Below are 20351 nucleotides of genomic sequence, written 5' to 3'. Positions count from 1 at the left end.
TCCGAGCCCATTATTCAAATTTGCGACGTTCGTTTCATTATGCAAGCTTTAAAGCAAGATGGAAATCAAACTTCCAATAATAAAATGAACTTTGAACCATGCTATATTCACCATTTTCCATACATCGGTTCACTGGTCCAACACAAAGCGCTCAAGCGAGGCGCCAAGCTACTTTCAAAGGATTATTCGAATAGAGTGGTTTTTAATAAATTGTAATACACCGAAAACACAAACGAAAATCAAAAGAAAATGCGGACAATAAAGTGTATTAAAGCATAATACGCTAAAATGTATTTAACAGGTTTTTAAAAAACCACTCTATATATATATTGGACTAATACAGACTACTAATAGTAGACCCTAATTCCATTGTTTTCTTTTGTGTCGATTTGACTATTTCACATTGACTAGTTTTTTCACTCTACTGATCACTTTGCTATCTTATTATATACCATTTAAAGGTTACTGCATAGTTGGTAATTTAAATGAAAATCAGACAAAACAAACTGCGTCATAGACAACCTATATCAATATAGTACTGGTATACCTTTCCTCAGACTTATTTTCAGTTTTGCAGTGTTTTTGTCACAAAAATCTATTTATTAGCCGACGTTCAGAAAGATTGATAGCGACCCAAATGGGAAAAATACTAAGCTGTAATTTTTTACCAGTTCACCGAAGCCTAATAGACGTCAAATAGACTCTGAATACGAAATCCGGACAAAATAGGCGAAATTCTGTTCATCAATACGGCATCTTTGTCTAATAAAAAAATTGGTGACTAAATGCTTTCTAAATACTTGAAACGAGCTTTCTTTTAATAATTTTTAAAACACTTTTGATTTCTTGGAAATGTTAGTCACGTGATAACGAAAGCAAATCTGACAGAATCTATAACTATAAGCCGTTTCTATCATTGCGAGGATTACTAATAATCGTTCGCTTGCTTCCACAGTTTTATAGAAGTCAGTTTTTGAAACTGTTCATCAATACAACATCTTGGTCTCATAAAAAATAGATGACCAAATGTTTTGTAAATCCTTGAAACACGCATTCTTTTAATAATAGGACGCTTTTGATATCTTAGAAATATTTATCGGCTAAGGTCAGCTGGTGGGAAAATTATTCACGTGGCAACAAAAGCGAACCTGAAAGAATCTAACGATAAGCCGTTTCTATCCTGGTGGCAGTTTTATATGAGTCAGTTCTTGAAACTGTTTATCAATACATACAAAAACTTGGTCCCATAACAGGCGAAATAAATGTTTTTTTAATCGTTGAAAAGCTTGAAAGATGTCATGGAAACACTGATTGACGCACACTAAAAGCCCTCTCGATTTCTTGGAAATGTTTATTGTCTGAAGGCAGCTGGTGGAAAATTATTCACGTGACGTCTGAAGGAGACTACCAAACACGGCATATAGACAATAGGAATTTTTCGCTTCCTTAAAGACTCTAGCTTCTAATTTTAAGGCCATTTCTATTTGGTGTCGAGGATAACTAACGATCGTTAGCTTGTGCTACAATTCTATTCGAAATGGTCGGTAAGTGAGAACATTATTAACCATTTTCTCTTTCCGTGTTCGATTTAATAAAATTAAATTCTATGTATTTCTATCTTAGATACAAAATGGCTTTAACTAACTAATATATTTTTTAACTCGACACTGATCAGCGTTCGCTCTATATATACCTATATATGTTCTGAAGTTATCGCTCCTTTTTCCTCAGCCCTTTTCAACATGCTATTTCGCTGCGTAAAAGTTTTTGCAAAAGGCATTGAAGACAATGTTCTTCCAATCAAAGTTAATCCGCATCTCAGGCTTAACACTAATTATAAACCTGTCTCACTACTCTCTCTCTCGTTTCTTTGGTGAGAAGGTAAAAGGTAAAGTAAAATACAGGAAAACGATGAAAACGTGGTCACGTTTGCCGTTTGCGGGGAGAAAAAAAGTCATTCCAAGATCCAAGAATAGATGGAATGACTTGAGTTATTGCTCTCATCAAGAACACGGAGGTTCAGTTAGCGTTGAGATATTCAGTGTTTTTTTGTAGTCGACAAAACCATTTCTGAAAAGCCTCGATTTTCCTTTTTAGCATAAACCTATTAGCATACTATCTGTCCTGGCATAACCTATCGCCTATCCATTATCGCCAATCTCCTTTGGCCCCGACAACCTTTTTTGAAAGAGGCATATATACGTTTGTGTAAAAGGAAATCTTTGGAAGTTTTAACATTCTAGAAAATATAGAACAGTATATGCTCATATTCATTCTTTACGTTGCAGACGAGAAAAAACCAAAGGTAAGAAATATCAGTGGAAACTGAATTTATCGCATCGCAACATTTTTCTAACCCAAAAACCACACACAGAATCGATTAATTATACAGCTCTTTTGAAAATACGAGTCTCTAATACTTCATACCATCATTAATAATTTCACTTGTTACTCTTTTTACTTGATTCATTTTTAGTTCCCACTGAAAAGTGGGATTTCCAAATGTAGAATACTGTAACATAATCCAAATTTCAGTTCGTTCGCTAGCGTCAATATTATTCTAATTTTCAGATATTCAATGATCCGGTACATGGTCACATTGAAATGCCCGAACTGTGTGTCAAAATTATTGACACTCCACAGTTCCAGAGACTTCGGTACATAAAACAACTAGGTATGAATATTTCTGTAGCATACAATTATTTCAAAGAAGGTTGAAGGGGCAAACGACCGATCGGTGATTGGCGTCATCTCTCCATCTAAAAGGTCTTCGCTGAATGGTGCAGGCATTGTTCAGGTATTCTTATCATCCCATAGTTCCTTACGGTCGTGCAATCGCCAATCACCGATCGCCATTCACGGTTGACTCCTTAATTTAACCTTTTTTGAAAAAGCTGTATCTAACCCGCGAGTTTCAGCCCAGCGTAGTCTTCCTGAGCTCCAGAATTAAAAAAGTATTACTAAACTTTCGTGTTATTATTATTTTTTTCATTTTCCTGTTATAGCCTCGCATGTAACCAAGATAATTTTGAATGAGTCCTACGAGAGACAATTCTTTTCCACTTTACCCGGCAAGGATAAGTGAATCGTAGTTTTTGATTAAAAACCCAACTGAAAATTGCAAACCGAGAAATGTTTACATTATACAGTTGTTTAAATCTCTGTATAGCATTTAATTTAGCCGGAACTGATAAGTAAAAATTTTTTGAGCGAAAAAAACCCAACTGCCAGAGTGAAAACAGAAATGTTTACACAGTATGGACATGCAATTGTCATTAAATCCAAGACAAAGCGACAGGTGACATACCTGATTTTCTCGGCTTCTCTAAGCATTATTAAGCAAGCACCGAGTCACCAGGGCAACTATGTTTTGAGAGAAAAAAGACTTTGATCATCTGCAATGCTATCACCCTGTGGAAAGAAAACGAAAGACTCACCTTTTACATAGAGTCACTGGATCACCTTCAAGTAAACGAGCTTTTCATCAAACGGAGCTTAAATGAGCCAAAACGCTGCTTCAGGGTTCGATAAAGTCATACCTTATATTTACAGATTTCAATGGATAGATTTATTCATTTTCGTTATTAAAAGGTGGATGTTACTTTGTTTATCCTGGCGCTGCTCACAACCGATTTGAACATTCTATTGGGTAAGAACATTTTTTTTCATTTTCTAAAAACCTTACCTTTCATGATACCAAGATATGACAAGATGAAAATATATTGTAAAAGTAGTGTTACACGAGACGACTTGCAACGGCAATTTTTCGCGCAACACAGTTGCGTTAAAAATTGGCCTCATTACTATTTTTTGCGGCAACATGTTGCAGGTTTTTGAGCGAGCTTTAAAAAATCCTAACATTTTTGCCATCAATTTGGGTTGCCGTGCAAACCGTGTTACACGAGGCCCACTACGCAACAATGTTGCGCTAAAAATCGTTTCTAGTAACATCACCTTAAATGAATAGAGTACAAAGATCAATAAAGCGTTCAGTTTTTGTTCTCCTCTTTGTCCTTCCTATTTGACCTTTTCTTCTTCTCCTACTCCGTTTTCTGTTACGACCTATTTTTCCAATACAGGACAGCCCACTTAGCTGGGCTTTTGGTTGAAAGTTTGAAGTCAAGGCAGGAAAATCTTGGTATAACCAATAAAGACGTGTTGTGTGTCAAGATAGCGGGACTATGCCATGACTTAGGTAGGATATGGCTTGCATGTTAACAGTAAAATACTATGCATTCCACACGTCTATTTATAGTGAATATCAGTGATAAGTTACTTTAAGTTTCAAGTTTATTAAAATTAAAAAATAAGGCCTATAGAGCTGTTGAATTGTTACGAATTTCCGAATCCAATTCAGTCAACCGATAAAATAAAGGTAAAAATGTTCTCAAATGATTCAACCTCGACCTGAAATAATTGGAAATTTGGACAACAAATACTGTTATAAAGAAAAAGTAAAACAAAAAACAAAAAACAACCTATATAGTCATTTCACTGTTTCGAGTAACCGTTCTGAGCGGGCAACAAAACATACTTTTTTCAGAGGTCCCAGTCAATAAGTGCTTCTATTATCATATCAAGTGTCAAAGAGAACGAAACAAACAATATATATAGCTCAATGTAGAGTCGTTTTCTGTAAGTAGTTGTTGAATTTCATGCTCTCCACGGTCAGCAAAGCAAGCCATCTTCGATAAAACTACTTTTTACTTATGAATGAATTTTTGCAAACGCGCGCGTGATGTTTTTCGTGGTCACGTGACTTCCGGTTTTGATATTTCCCGGTTAACAATGCATTATTTCCCTCTCAGACAACTCGCCGGAAAACAGTCGAATTTCTTCGCGTTCACGTGATACACTCTCGACCAATAGAAATTGAGGAAAATTGAGCTTTGACACTTGGTATGCAATAATATAAGTTAAGTAATTGAAAAATCAAAGACTCTTGGTATGTAACAGCAGTATGTTTGCAAACCAGTGGTCCTCGTCGGTAACACGCTGTATTCTCATAACAACTCCTTTGCCCGCCTTTGCTATGCTTTTTGTGATATTGTATTATGCTATTTTAGGTCATGGACCGTTTTCACACCTTTTTGATGCTTCTTTTATTCGTAAATATGCTGACAAAAATTGGAAGGTATGTAAATGAATGATTAAAGAATAATTGAATGAATAAAAAATAGGGAGAGGGAGGAAAAGATAGCGATTAATTTAAACTTGGAACAAGATAGTTCACTAACATGGCGTCCTACACTACCACCACCGAAAAAACTTCAAATTCTATAGCTATTTGATTTGAGATTTGCCAATCAATGACCATCCTCGGAAACCAAGGAGTAAAGTTTTGTCACTTGTTTCTCGCTCCCAGAAAGTGAGTAACGAGCGACAGAGTGTGAGCGAGATAGATGCGACATAACTTTACCCCTGCGTTCCCGAGGATGATCAATGACTGGCGTCTACTTCCAACATTTTATTCTCAGCATGAGAAAGCCAGCTTGCTTATGGTTGACTTAATCTACACGAAGCTGAAGAGCGATTTCGAAAAATTTGAACTAAAGGATAAAGATGTTTCCTTTATCAGGGAACTCATCAATGGCCCAACTGAAGGATCTAAAAAGGTACTAGTTAATGTCATTGATTTTAGAGTTTTGTGTCTTTCTACCAAATTTTTCTCCCGAGGGTTGAAATGAGAAATAATAATAATAATCTATAGGGTCTATAACACTAATTGCTCTAAGCGCTTTACAACATTAAATTATTACTTTAAATATAAGAAAGAGATGAGAAAACATTAAATACAGTAAAAGTGTCCGTTTATAAGCCGCGACATTTGAGAGAGAGAGAGAGATCAGAGCCGGGAGCTTAACACATGTCTTCTTATTTATTTCTAGGACTGGCCTTATGATGGAAGAGAAAAGGAGAAAGGTTTCCTTTATCAGGTAAGTGTGTGGATGTTTCACGAGGTCACAGGTTGTAGCAGTTTTCGTATGACAGTGAAAAAGTCGTTGCCGTATTCGTGCCTTACAGCGACCCGTTGGAACCGTTGGAATGCAACGTTTTAAGTGGTATTCCAACGTGTTTAACTTTGGTTATAAGCCATCGCAGTGTTTTCTAGCATCCAGGCGTATGTAATAAAGTGCTTTCTGTTTTCGTTTTTCAATTTTTCAGTTCAGTTCAGTTTAGTTTGTAAATATGTGACTCACACTACGTCTACTTTATTTTTTCCCAACCAGTAAGGTTAGTGGGGGAAAAAAATCCTTAAAACGGGCTAAATTCAAAAAATAACCACACAGAGCGAAAGAAGTGCTATTTCTCAATGATCGGGTAAAATTTCGAGGCTTTATTCCACGTTTCAATGATTTTATTGAAATTTTTGATGAATCCCCATACATTTCCTTATAACATGACACCACAGAAACCAAGCTTTGGCTACCTGTGGGGAAAGGCGAGAGAAATACCGCCACGTGTCCTTTTTCCCCTCTCTTATTTCGCAACACCGCAGACCGCCATGAAACGTGGGCTATTATGTAGTTGATGTATTAACGACCTTCTAATGTCGAACTTGTTTCTATTTTAAAGATTATTTCCAACAAGCAAAGTGGTATTGACGTAGATAAGTGGGACTATTTCGCACGAGATTGCTACCATCTTGGAATGAAAAGCAGTTTCGATCACATGTAAGATATAATATTCTGAGCGCTAACCTTTCAAAGGGCAATTGCAACGGTTGTATATTTATCTCACAACAAAATAGCGAGACAAGTCGCATTGAACATTGCGTACCGGATTTAACAGCACCTTACTGAGTAAGCAAATTCGAACTGACTAAAGCAAGTAACAATGGACGTTGTATTGTATTGTTAATGCAATACTGAAATCGGAACGCAAAAAACCGGCGTTGCCAACGAAAGAAAAAAATGTATCGTGTATTGCCTGAGCGTAAATCAACGAGAAATATTTACAATTATGTTTCTTTCAGAGTCAGTAATTTTTTTCTTTTTAATTAGGCGCTGCATAAAGATGGCACGAGTCATCGACGTCGATGGAAATAGGCACATTTGTTTCCGTGACAAAGAGGCGAACAACATTTATGAGATGTTTCACGTAAGAGCTAACCTTCACAGACGAGCTTACCAGCACAAGACTTCCAACGCCATAGAACACATGTAAGTCATTCTAACTAAATGGCGGGGGGGGGGGGGGGGGGGGGGGGGGGGGGGGGAGGGGAGGGTTTACCCGATTAGAGAAGGGCGGGGATGCTTGTCGTACCTTTTCTTAGGGTGTCACAAATCTAAAAGTGCTACCAGAGAGTAAGCCAGTACCTCTTAGGGTGTTTTTGAGGCAATAAGACACCTGAGATTATAGGATGACAGTCAGAATGGCATGCATTTTTTAGTCCATATGAGTAAAAATGTGATGTTTTTGTTTGAAGTCGATCTAATTAACGTAGCTAATGAAGATGCTGCTCATAGATCGAGCAATAATCTTCCGTTTTCCATATGTTTTTTTCCCTAAAGGATAACTGATGCTCTAGTGGAAGTAGATCCGTATCTTCTATTCGAGGGAAAAGAAGGGTAAGATAACTGAGATGTGTGTCAATCAGTAGACGTATGTGCCATCAAAGGCCATTTAATCACACGGCCGGCGCCATGTTAATATCCTGTGCTGAACCCCGCGTAGCCTCATCCTAAAGCGCTCGGGCTACGGGGGGGATCTATTGTTTCAGTCCACATGCCGCCGCGTGAGAAAAGTCCATAGATGTGGTAGGCGGCGTTTCCAAGCCCTGCTGCCACCCGTATGAATGCACATTTAATTGCAAATGAATAAACTGAAAGGATGAACTTGGTTTTCATCTCCAATGTAAAAAAAAAAAAAATGTAGAAAAAAGCTGAAGATGTCTGAAGCGATACACGACATGGAGGCTTATACAAAGCTAACAGACCAAGTGTATCATCAAATACTTCATGCCAGCGTTCCACAACCGGAAGAGGTCGATTCCGATAAAGATAAAGATAAAGCAAAGTCTTTTGAAAAGGTAATGAAAGCACGAAAAGCAAATGGAGACGCAAAAAGAATTTTGTTTGCAGGCCAACATGCAGGCAGCCCAGTAATAACCCAAACTTACATATAATAGCTCTGAAGTGCCATCAATAAAAACTCCTATAGCTACCAAGTAGTTTTGATTGACAGCATCTAAAATCAAAGTTTCGCCGACTAACCAAAGAACGAGGTCCCGTCATATCATTACACCAAGTGGAATCGCAGCCAGGTTGTTCCCCAAAAGGCACCGTTTTTTCACAAAGCACCGTGGTTATGTTCAAGTTACAGCTAAAAGCTTGTTAATGAAATGACTGATTAGAATAGCTTGAAAGAGGTTATCCATTGTAAAATATTCTGCCCTAAAGCAATTTAGAAGAACGGAAATTTACTCCATATTTTCCGGTTTACAGGCAAGGCAAATTCTGGAGAGGATAGAACGTCGAGAACTGTACAGATTTATAGACGAACGCTCTACCAAGGAAAATATCTCAGTAAGTTTTTGTTTTCAGGTGAAAATTTCATTCTGAAACCAACGTTGATTTAATCATGGATCATTTGAAAAAGATACTACGATCATCCGTGCCCTTCGTTATATGGGAGTACCCCCCTCCGGGGACAAAGCAGCACTGAGGGCCGTATGTTAGATAACTCTTGTAAATTACTACGTCTTATTCTTCTTGAAATAACGTCTTTGAATCAAATCAAATCACAACACATTCCGAAAACATAAAAAACCTAAATATTTGCTCTACCGAATTGACAATGTTTGTATTTTGGTCTAGTGTGAAGATGTCGATAAGGATGATATCCTTGAAAAGGCAAAGATGAGTGGAGACAAGAAGGAAGACATTATACTTGACGTAAGATTTTGAAATGTAATACTGATTCAGTACACTAGGCCGCGCGGCAAGGTCACGGTAAATAATTGACAAAATCTATTGTTAGTAATATCATACGTATAGGGCCAAACGCTTGCCCGCATAACACTAATCACTCCTTATGATTGTAAGCTGCGCGGCAGCTGTAGGCGACACCACAAGCGGCCCCTTGAGTCCGCCAACATTTATCCACAGGTAGCCCAAGCTTGGCTTTTCTGTCAGTATATTACAGTAAATCTTTGTGGTTCCTGTGGTAAATCTAGCACAATAGACCAGTTTCGAGTTCCAAATTACCGCTGTGTTCCTTGATTACAGACTCATTTACTCAGGATTAGCCTCGTATCAGTGTCTAAATATTCACAAATACCAACGGTAAAGTAAAGAATGCACAACTTCAACAATACAAATACTTTGAAATTCCACGGACCATTAGAACATATGAATATTCTGCACAAAATCGAGGCTAAACATGAGCAACAGAGAACTCGAAACTGAAGTATTTAGCTTAGAAGCTGTTCCTTGTTTGTCGTTAGTCAGTAAAAGGAAATCTTTACATCGGTTATCCTTGTTCGTTTTCAGAAAGTGAAATTTGATTATGGAAGGAAAGAGGAGGACCCTGTTAAAAATGTCTATTTTTACAAAAAGAAAACCCAAGATAAAGCCTCTGGACTTGAAGAACATGAGGTACATAAAGTAACACGATTTGTTGTATTATTGCGCTGCCCCATTTCCCCTATTGCTCATCAGATTACATCCGCTCATCAAATTCGACTTAAGCTACGGACACGCGGTGCAACAATGCACGCAACATTGCAAGCAACAAATTTGAATCGGGGTGACACACATTGCAACAAAATCACGCAACATCGCTTGTGTCAGCCTGCTATGCTAAGATATTTGGTCAGAAGTTATAAATTTGGTGCAAGCTGATTGGCTGGAAATTTCAAAATGTTGCAGGTAATGTTGCAGGTAATGTTGCAGCCATGTTCATATGATGAAATTTGTTTCGCGCAATATTGCAAGAGTAGAGCGCGATAGTAGTATAGGCCGCATGGCACGGGCCGGATTTTTGACGGGGAAGGGGACGGGGAAGGACGGGGAACATTAACTATTCATCGATCATTAGCATAAAACGACGGGTAGGTATTGTTTCGGGTTACCATGACGAACAATTGACGTCATCAGACTATTGTTTATTAAATCGTCACCATAAAATGACGAGCAGACTATTGTTTATTAAACCGTTACCATAAAACGACGGGGAGACTATTGTTTATTAAATCGTTACCATAAAACGACGGGGAGACTATTGTTAGGCAAGTTTGGGCAAGTCTTTTGTTTACCAATCCAATTTATAGAGCGCGGGAATTTTGAATTTTTAACTCCAAAACTCAACCAACCAAGCAAGCAAGACCTAAAAAAATTACTTTTGAGAAACGCAATGACTACGTTATTCCAGTTAGGATCTCGAGGATATCACGCTACCGTCAATGAATTCAAAGGACAGATCCTGATCCACATCCGAAAATACACTGATTTTCCTGACGCGGAAAAGGTTCCAACAAAGTATGGAGTATCTCTTTCCATTCAAGAGTTTGAAGAATTGAAAAAAGTCATCACGGACTTGAGTGAGATGGTCAACGTTATGGCAGAAACGAGTCCTATATCCACCCAACCCGGAGATCAAACAAGAATTAAGAACCAACAAGTAATTGATCCACGAGCTACGAACCCTAAGTCAAAAGGTTTCGCTAAAAGACAGCAAGGAGGCAAAGAAAATGAACCTCCCAAGAAAAGACAGAAATCAAACAAGCTTTCTAAATCCGATAGCATGCGTGGAACTAATTTCAGTGTATTTTAGTTTTAGATGTAATTACTCATGTGTAATATTTCTAATGAAAATAAATGTTTTTTTGAAACAATCTTATGTGTTGACCAAATTCTTGATAACATCCTTCCATAATTCTTTTAAGAACAAACGCCAAGCGTAGATATATCGTTTTATGAATTATAATTTAGTGACTATTGTATCCAACACAATACAATTAATGACTCATAAACCACAAAGAATAAGACTTACGAAGTTCTACCTAATTATTCAAATACGAAGGAAAACGTTGGAGAGTAAAACATCTTTATTTGTAAACTAACATAAAAATACAATGCTCATTCTTCATCGCTACTTAAATTAAAAGTTTCTTGCTTGTTACTTCTGGGTGATTGGTGATGTATAGTCTTACAACCATGGCAGCGTGTAAGCACGCTTTTGAGCGTTTTTCTATTGACTGCAAATGGATGTTCACAAATACTACAGAGTGTTGAACTAGGAAAATTTACTAGCTTTTCGTGCCAAAGACACTTTGGACATTTCACTATTCTGTTCACTTTGACATCCTTGTTTCCACAGTAAACACAGGGATCTTCTTCTGTCTCACTTCCCTCATTTTCTTCTTCGTCCACCTCTTCCTGGTCTTGTTCAGTGTCATTAGTCTCAGAATTTCGGTCCTCCTCCTCCTCCTCCTCGCTACTTGATTCTTCACTATCAGATTCATCGGATTGCTCTTTATTATCCTCAAGTTCTTCTTTTTCCATTAAATCACTTAAGACTTTTTTGTTTCAAATCCATTTCTTATTAATCCCCAATTCTGCCAATCCTTCCAGGAACGAATTGAGGGCTCTAGGTTTGAGGATATCAAGATTGTAGGGCAACAATACATAATCTAAGAGGTCTGTAATACTGGTGACAGGTATGCGCCGCTGGTTTCGTAAAAGCTCACCGCCTGGTGTCCAGAACACAATATTTTTGGAAGCCGCCATGCTATGCAAAAGATCCTTGGCATCTGACGCTGAAACACCGTCCGAAAGATCTTGCAAAACATTCTGAATAAGCGGTTCTTCTTCACTTTCTTCTTCATCATTGGACTCTTCATTGTCTTCTTCGTCTTCTTGTTCCCGCCATTCCAATTTTCTTTTCATGGTGATGTATCCCCAACTGAGTCTTAAATCAAATGATTGCCCGCGCCTACATCACTATCCATTTATAGCATCAAAAGTCCCGATATCAAAGCCGGGGTCAGTAAATCCGAAATGAATCCACCCCCCTCTTGTACAAGAATTTGTTTCTTTTTCTTATATGGAACTCCAGGGTCGTGAAGATCACATATTGAGCTTTGGTAAGGTAGCAGATGATTCCGTTCTTGTTTTGTCGTAGGGATATACTTATACAAAATATAATGAATCACTTGAATAATTGCGTGAACTTGCTCGGGTGTAGAAGTGCAAAGAAGTGTGACAGAGTCAAAAGACACTATTTTGGACAGTAATTATTTAGTCATAAATCTATATTTTTAATTAGGAATGCCTCGTGTACACATAGGAATGTAATTCTTTAGTTAACTGTTTGCGTGGAAAATGCGTAAGCAAGAAATAATTTCCGTACGTAATTACATTACAGTTAGTCATGCCTAGGTTTGGCGCTTGTTTACGTAAGTTCGTGTTTGGGACATCCTGTTTGCGCCTAGGGCGTGCAACATTGCGTAGGATGTGTAAGGTCTTAAGAATGCAGGTTTTCCCATAAAAGTAGGCCCAAACTAAGCTTAAATCAGTGTAGTAAAAGTTCTTGAAGACGTTGCACATATCAAGACAAGGAATTCTCTACGATGTAAAGGTATGAATCTTTGAAGCCTTTTACACTTATACCTAGGATAGATTTAGGACAAATCTATGTTAATATCGTTAACTAGTCGTTATATTTTATAGCTTAGATTATCTATATATTTGTTAAGCATTCGTTTCATGTTGTAGTAATTCTAGTCGCATTAGCGCGTAATTTAGTACAAAGTTATTCACGCAGTAGTAATTTAGTAATCACGCTGAGTGTATCTTGTCTTTTAAACTCTTTAAAACGTTTACTATAGGATCGCTACCGCCTTACTCGCTTGTTTAACCTTTTTACTACGATAAATAGCCTTAACTGCGGGATAAAAGACCTTTTCTTTCCAACCTTTAATTTGTTCGCTACTTAAACTCTACACTCAAGGTCATTGTCGCGACCGCGTGTTCAGTAAACCGTGTAATTCTTAGTTTGTCATAAACAAAGGTTAAAATACTTACCTAAAGCCATAGTTAACCTCTAGTCAATTTTTCCTATTGCTTTTTCCATTGGTTTAGTTCATTTTAAACGGTTTACCGACTTGTACATTAAACTTTGCAACCTAGTAATTTTCACTCGCGTATTGTAAACACTGCTAATCAGTATGCAATATTCAAATTACCTGTGACGTAATTTACGTATTTCCGTTTCTAGTTATATCTAGCAAAACTGTATTTTATTCATAACTTTTTAGCTATTTAGATAAGCTACAAATTTATTTTATCTCATTGTAAATATTTTTCTTGTTTTCATTAGAGATATCCTGTAATCTCGTTCCCGTTTTTTTCAAAACCACTTGCAATCTGATTCATAGCTGAGCGCCTTGCCGCCGGTTACAGAAGGAAGTTCTTTTGGTGTTCAGGAGAAGACACCAAGAGTCGGAGATAACCAAGATTGTTCTTCACAACACGAGACATGATGAAATAATAAACTAGAACTATGAGTGAATGAAATTTTATAGCGTGTAGCCGGGTGGCTAAGCTATTGATAGTCGGATAGTTTGATAGCTAAGCTATTGATAGCCAAGAAGCTAAGCTATCGATAGCCAAGAAGCTAAGCTATCGATACCCTGATAGCTAAGCTATCGATAGCCTGATAGCTAAGCTATCGATAGCCTGATAGCTAAGCTATCGATAGCCTGATAGCTAAGCTATCGATAGCCTGATAGCTAAGCTATCGATAGCCAAGAAGCTAAGCTATCGATAGCCTGATAGCTAAGCTATCGATAGCCAAGAAGCTAATCTATCGATAGCCTGATAGCTAGGCTATCGATAGCCTGATAGCTAAGCTATCGATAGCCTGATAGCTATGCTATCGATAGCCTGATAGCTAGGCTATCGATAGCCTGATAGCTAGGCTATCGATAGCCAAAAAGCTAGGCTATCGATAGCCTGATAGCTAAGCTATCGATAGCCAAAAAGCTAAGCTATCGATAGCCCGATAGCTAAGCTATCGATAGCCCGATAGCTAAGCTATCGATAGCCTGATAGCTAGGCTATCGATAGCCTGATAGCTAGGCTATCGATAGCCTGATAGCTAGGCTATCGTTAGCCTGATAGCTAGGCTATCGATAGCCTGATAGCTAAGCTATCGATAGCCTGATAGCTAAGCTATCGATAGCCTGATAGCTAAGCTATCGATAGCCAAGAAGCTAAGCTATCGATAGCCAAGAAGCTAAGCTATCGATAGCCTGATGCACGTGGTCTGAATGTGTATAAGAAGGACTGCAATCTCTAAGTTCACTCATAACTGAGAAGACTCGAGATGACTCGCATGTGTTTATTGTGCCAGAAATCGGTTCAAAACCTATCGTCTCATTTGAGTCGGGTCCACAAAATAAATGGTCCAGAACGCACATACTGGTTTCAGCAAGGAAAGGTGATCAAAAATGACCTGGGTCATCTTTTCAAACCAACCACCTCACAGACGGAAAATAGTCCAACAGATGTTTGTAGTAAATTCCAGTTGCTGCATCCATTTACTTGTATGGTGGGAGGAACTACAGGATGTGGAAAAACCTTTTGGGTACAGCAGTTATTGGAGCATGCGCAAGTGATGATCAACCCTCCACCTCAGCGTATTGTATACTGTTATTCTCAATGGCAACCGGCCTATTTAGAAATGTTAAGAACCGTGCCTGGCATTGAATTTATCAGAGGTATTCCGCAGGATCTGGATCAAGATCATTTTTTTGATGTAAATGTACGAAATCTTATAGTGATCGATGACCAGATGACCGAAACTGGGAATGATAAGCGAGTTTTAAACTTGTTCACTAAAGGATCGCATCATCGCAACCTGAGTGTCATCTACATGGTACAGAACATCTTTCATCAAGGAAAAGTTAATCGAGGCATTAGTTTGAATTGTCATTATTTGGTTATATTCAAGAATCCAAGAGATAAACTTCAAATTCTCAATCTAGCCAAGCAAATGTATCCTGGAAAAACTGAATGTTTTCTGCAAAAATATGAACAAGCCGTGAGTAGACCTTATGGATATCTCTTCATTGACTTGAAGACAACCACCCCAGACGACTGCAGACTGAGAACCAATGTCTTCCCTGGAGAGAAGAAAGAGCAAGAGAAAAATGTACCTGAGGAATTGCTTCATTACCTTGGTAGGCAAAATCTTGTACTACCCCCAGAGATTTCGAGAATGCAAAGCTTGAAAGATCAAATGAATACCCTTCTAAAGGATCCTAATATGGGCAAAAGTCAAAAAGCAAGGCAATACGTTCAGCTCCAGAACAATTATCTGCGCTACAAGAACAAAATAAATCCCAGCACAGTGGGATTAGGTAATTCAACACCCCTTAGTAGCTTCGCTGCGGAAATTCAGTCACCATCAGACCAATTATCTATCGAGCTTGCAAGAAGTTCACCGCTAGCTGCTGAACCTTCTAACTTTCTTCCTCCACCCGCATTATCACCTATCACTGCCTCTCCTGTGTTATTTTCCACTGAACCACAAATGCCAGAGACTCCTACATCATCTCTCATGGCACCTTCTCCTTTGATACAACCACCTTCTTCGCTATTAACCCCACCTGATTCACTTCCCAAACGTCGTAAACGACCACGTCTTGAATTACTAAACTATTTAGAAGGTGACCCCAACAAAAAGCCTGGAAAAAGTGTGCGTCGATCAATACGAGTAAAGATGAACCGTTCCCCTTATAAGCACTTGTATGACCACTAGTTCATAACCTTAGTCCAATAAAAAAGGTTTATAATATTTGAAATATTGTTATTACTGTAGTAAATGATAAATAAAGATTTTACACTCCAACGTTTTCCTTTGTATTTGAATAATTAGGTAGAACTTCGTAAGTCTTATTCTTTGTGGTTTATGAGTCATTAATTGTATTGTGTTGGATACAATAGTCACTAAATTATAATTCATAAAACGATATATCTACGCTTGGCGTTTGTTCTTAAAAGAATTATGGAAGGATGTTATCAAGAATTTGGTCAACACATAAGATTGTTTCAAAAAAACATTTATTTTCATTAGAAATATTACACATGAGTAATTACATCTAAAACTAAAATACACTGAAATTAGTTCCACGCATGCTATCGGATTTAGAAAGCTTGTTTGATTTCTGTCTTTTCTTGGGAGGTTCATTTTCTTTGCCTCCTTGCTGTCTTTTAGCGAAACCTTTTGACTTAGGGTTCGTAGCTCGTGGATCAATTACTTGTTGGTTCTTAATTCTTGTTTGATCTCCGGGTTGGGTGGATATAGGACTCGTTTCTGCCATAACGTTGACCATCTCACTCAAGTCCGTGATGACTTTTTTCAATTCTTCAAACTCTTGAATGGAAAGAGATACTCCATACTTTGTTGGAACCTTTTCCGCGTCAGGAAAATCAGTGTATTTTCGGATGTGGATCAGGATCTGTCCTTTGAATTCATTGACGGTAGCATGATATCCTCGAGATCCTAACTGGAATAACGTAGTCATTGCGTTTCTCAAAAGTAATTTTTTTAGGTCTTGCCTGCTTGGTTGGTTGAAGTTTTGGAGTTAAAAATTCAAAATTCCCGCGCTCTATAAATTGGATTGGTAAACAAAAGACTTGCCCAAACTTGCCTAACAATAGTCTCCCCGTCGTTTTATGGTAACGATTTAATAAACAATAGTCTCCCCGTCGTTTTATGGTAACGGTTTAATAAACAATAGTCTGCTCGTCATTTTATGGTGACGATTTAATAAACAATAGTCTGATGACGTCAATTGTTCGTCATGGTAACCCGAAACAATACCTACCCGTCGTTTTATGCTAATGATCGATGAATAATTAATGTTCCCCGTCCTTCCCCGTCCCCTTCCCCGTCAAAAATCCGGCCCGTGCCATGCGGCCTATACTACTCGCGATTCAACTTCAGATTTGTTGCATGCAACGTTGCATGCAACAAGTTTGGGGTAGACACACGCTGCAACAGTCTGGTTTCGTGAAATGTTGCATGCAATGTTGCACCATGTGCCAGCACCTTAAACATTGCCTGCAATGTTGCGTGCAATGTTGCACCGTGTTTCCGTGCCTTTAATGCTTTTACGGTACACGCCAAATTCAAAAAACGTTGTCGGTGGGAGAACTGAGATGAGCGATCTGAGGATAAACAGAATTTGCGTACTTTTCTGGCTGAAATATGAAAAATCACATTTCTAACTTAAAGGTCATGCTTCGTAATTTCAATCTAAAAAGAAACTACGTTGTTCGGCTTTGAATGTATCGCAATTTAGTTTCATTGTTATTTTTATCTCAAAGCAAAAAGGTTGTCGAAGAGAACGGAGAGTAGACGACAGGCGATGTATCATATGAGCGATAGGCCATTCCAAGACCTAAGAATAGCTGAAATGACCGGTGTTTCTTAATATTCTTATCAAGAACACGGATACGGTCATAGGCACCCTAAACGTGGGTCCTGTTTCTGGTTAAGAAGGGAATCTATGAGAGTTATGATGAAGATATGACAATAAATGTTTCACTCAACAATTTGTTTTAAGACTTGCTAGTGCCTGTGATTCGGTTAGTGTTCAGCTGTCCAGTGACTCTGGACAAAGGCACCTCGATCTTGTTTTAGTTTTCATAAGCAGTAGGATCCATATAGGTCAAACGGTTTTTATAAGATAGGACCCGAACATACGTCGAACGGTTTTTATGAGATAGGAGCCGAGCATACGCCGAACGGTTTTTATGAGATAGGAGCCGAGCATACGCCGAACGGTTTTTATGAGATAGGAGCCGAGCATACGCCGAACGGTTTTTATGAGATAGGAGCCGAGCATACGCCGAACGGTTTTGATGAGATGGGAGCCGAACATACGCCGAACGGTTTTTATGAGATAGGAGCCGAGCATACGCCGAACGGTTTTTATGAGATAGGAGCCGAGCATACGCCGAACGGTTTTTATGAGATAGGAGCCGAGCATACGCCGAACGGTTTTGATGAGATGGGAGCCGAACATACATCGAACGGTTTTTATGAGATAGGAGCCGAGCATACGCCGAACGGTTTTTATGAGATAGGAGTCGAACATACGTCGAACGGTTTTTATAAGCAGTAGGACCCGAACACACGTTAAACGGTTTGAAATCGTAATATAATGAAGCTTTTTTTCTCTTTACATTTAAAAGGTTAGCTACATGTGGCCTAAAGTGTTCTTAGAATGGAAGATAAGGCTGTACCTTCGCAAGACTGAGCTGGACGAAAATAAAACAAAACAGTTGAAAGAGTAAGTAATGAGGTAGATATCTTAGGAGGGTTTTCGTGTACAATTCGAAAGAAAATCAAAAGAAAATGCGGCCAATAAAGTGTATTAAAGTGTAATACGCTAAAATGTATTTCACGGGTTTTTGAAAACCACTCTATTGTACGTATTGTTTGACCCACTGAACGTAAATTAAAACGATTCAATAAAAAGTTTTCTTGTTTTCTTAATTCTTCCAGCGGATTTGGTGGTTGGTTCAAGCAAAGGGTAGATGAAAAGGTAAAGGCCGTATTAATTAACTGGCTTAGAATACGATGTGTTTTGATGTGTTTTATACGTTAGGCTTACCCAGTTCTTTGATATCCGATTTAAAAAAGCGCGTAAAAAGAAAAGAAAGAAAGAATAGTGAAAGTCGTTGCTGTTATACTACTCAGATATCTCCGCAACTTGTACCGCAACACAAAGAAATACAAGATGCAAGGAATACTGCGAAGTGAAAAATTCCAAAAATTGTCTGGCAATTTTTTACCGCGCTGTCGCAATTGTTGGAAGCCAAGCGAGAAGAATCCAGTTGTACTTTTCGCATCAGTGCTTACTTAGTCTCCTTCGCAGTCGTCATTTGTTTCGATCCCAGATCTTCACGGACCCTTTTCACAAACTAGTGAAGAGGGCCGTGAGGATCTGTAACCGAAACAATGACGGCTTCGGAGCTCTCTCGCCCCCAAGTCCCACACGGCCTCTGACATATAGAGTAGAGACTAATCAATGCTACAACAGATTACGGGATATTACCTAGTGCCAGGATACTCATACCGGAACTTAGGCGTTTGAAACGATTTGTTGTAACAGGCTCGATCGCGCGTAAATTACTTACTGCCCAGTCTTTTATAGTCGCATGTATGGCACAAAATGCTCAAAACATTTGTAACCCACTCTGCCCTAGTGTCAGTACATCTGCAAGGCATTCTTTTATCATGCAACCAAATTACAAGATAAGGGACATTGCCTAGACTAACAACTTCTTATAACCTTTCTATACATTTTCATCAGGAACGTGCAGCCAGCAGCTCTGGTGCAGCGGGCAGGGAAGATGAGACTCCTGAGAAGGAACCCGAAGCGCATGATGGAAGCACCGGCAAAGAAGAAGCTACAATATCCAAATAAATAAAAACACTAAGTTTGTTTTTGAAAGCCTTTAGTAACTAAAATAAAGCACTAAACGATTTGAGATCAGAATAGACTAACTTAGAGATAGCACGCGAACACATCCCTAACGCATGTGACTAGACTACACGTGATCAAGATCTGTGTGCATGTGACATGTCAGGTGACATTGATATGCACATGCGCCTGCATGAATAGACTATGATTAGAATAGACTAACTTAGAGATAGCACGTGATCACATCCCAAACGCATTACTAGACTACACGTCATCAAGATCTGTGTGCATGTGACTAGACTACACGTCATCAAGATCTGTATAACGAATATAAGCTATGGGGAATTTATCTTATTATGTTGTTAATTTTAATTCTAAGGTAACGTTGTCAGCATGTGAATTGTAGAGGTAGTGAACGTCAGAGTGTGTCGTATTCGCTATTCCGAGGTTGAGTAAGACTGGGTCGAGTTGGTATTGCAGTGCATTGTTGGGTTTTTTTAGATGACGAAATAGACGCCATCTTGGAAATATGTGCCCTAAAACAGCCCCACAATGCCCTGCAACGCCAACTCGACCCAGTTCTTTCCTTAACTAATGACTAATCTTAAACATTTGCCTCTGGCTAAGAAGACTCTCGGCAATGACACCTTGTATCACGACGAAAAAATAAAAATTATTAACTGATATTAGTATTAATATTCGTTCGTTTTTAAACTGCAAGTAAGTTTAACACGTCTTGCTTATCGGGAAAACTTATTATACAATATATTAATAATAATAATAATAATAATAACAATAATAATGATATATTTAAAAAACGGTTGAAGCTGACTTTTGGATGCATTTGTCGTGACTGCCAGCTTTTAGGATATAGTATATTTTCACTGAGAGATATAAACGCTGCATC

General features: G+C 38.4%; 2 protein-coding genes across 2 annotated transcripts; both read left to right on the top strand.

Moving 5' to 3' along the window:
* Positions 1–1387: 1387 nt before the first annotated feature.
* LOC148905333 (deoxynucleoside triphosphate triphosphohydrolase SAMHD1-like) lies at positions 1388–20130 on the top strand. Its single transcript, XM_089039878.1, has 18 exons — positions 1388–1544; positions 2289–2305; positions 2572–2674; positions 3592–3649; positions 4080–4195; positions 5067–5134; positions 5478–5615; positions 5889–5936; positions 6577–6674; positions 7005–7163; positions 7515–7571; positions 7879–8032; positions 8448–8528; positions 8820–8897; positions 9495–9599; positions 18210–18307; positions 18523–18562; positions 19334–20130. Exons 1-18 carry the CDS (start codon positions 1538–1540, stop codon positions 19445–19447), a joined length of 1539 nt encoding a protein of 512 aa, XP_088896004.1. The 5' UTR covers positions 1388–1537; the 3' UTR covers positions 19448–20130.
* LOC148905334 (uncharacterized) lies at positions 14135–15858 on the top strand. Its single transcript, XM_089039779.1, has one exon. The coding sequence runs from the start codon at positions 14332–14334 to the stop codon at positions 15766–15768; it is 1437 nt and encodes a 478-aa protein (XP_088895905.1). The 5' UTR covers positions 14135–14331; the 3' UTR covers positions 15769–15858.
* Positions 20131–20351: the final 221 nt, after the last annotated feature.

Source organism: Actinia tenebrosa, unplaced genomic scaffold (genome assembly GCF_029948245.1).
Source record: "Actinia tenebrosa isolate PJP-AT-01 unplaced genomic scaffold, QUT_ActTen_1.0 PGA_scaffold7__59_contigs__length_16204524, whole genome shotgun sequence".
NCBI classification, from domain to species: domain Eukaryota; kingdom Metazoa; phylum Cnidaria; class Anthozoa; order Actiniaria; family Actiniidae; genus Actinia; species Actinia tenebrosa.
This window is presented reverse-complemented; position numbering and strand designations above follow the sequence as displayed.

Bases quoted from the DNA above. Each gene is read 5' to 3' on its own strand.
- LOC148905333 (XM_089039878.1), top strand. The intron at 8,898-9,494 runs GTAAGATTTTGA...GTTCGTTTTCAG, and splicing joins AGGAAGACATTATACTTGAC to AAAGTGAAATTTGATTATGG. The intron at 18,563-19,333 runs GTAAAGGCCGTA...CATTTTCATCAG, and splicing joins AGCAAAGGGTAGATGAAAAG to GAACGTGCAGCCAGCAGCTC.
- LOC148905334 (XM_089039779.1), top strand. From the start codon at position 14,332: ATGACTCGCATGTGTTTATTGTGCCAGAAATCGGTTCAAAACCTATCG.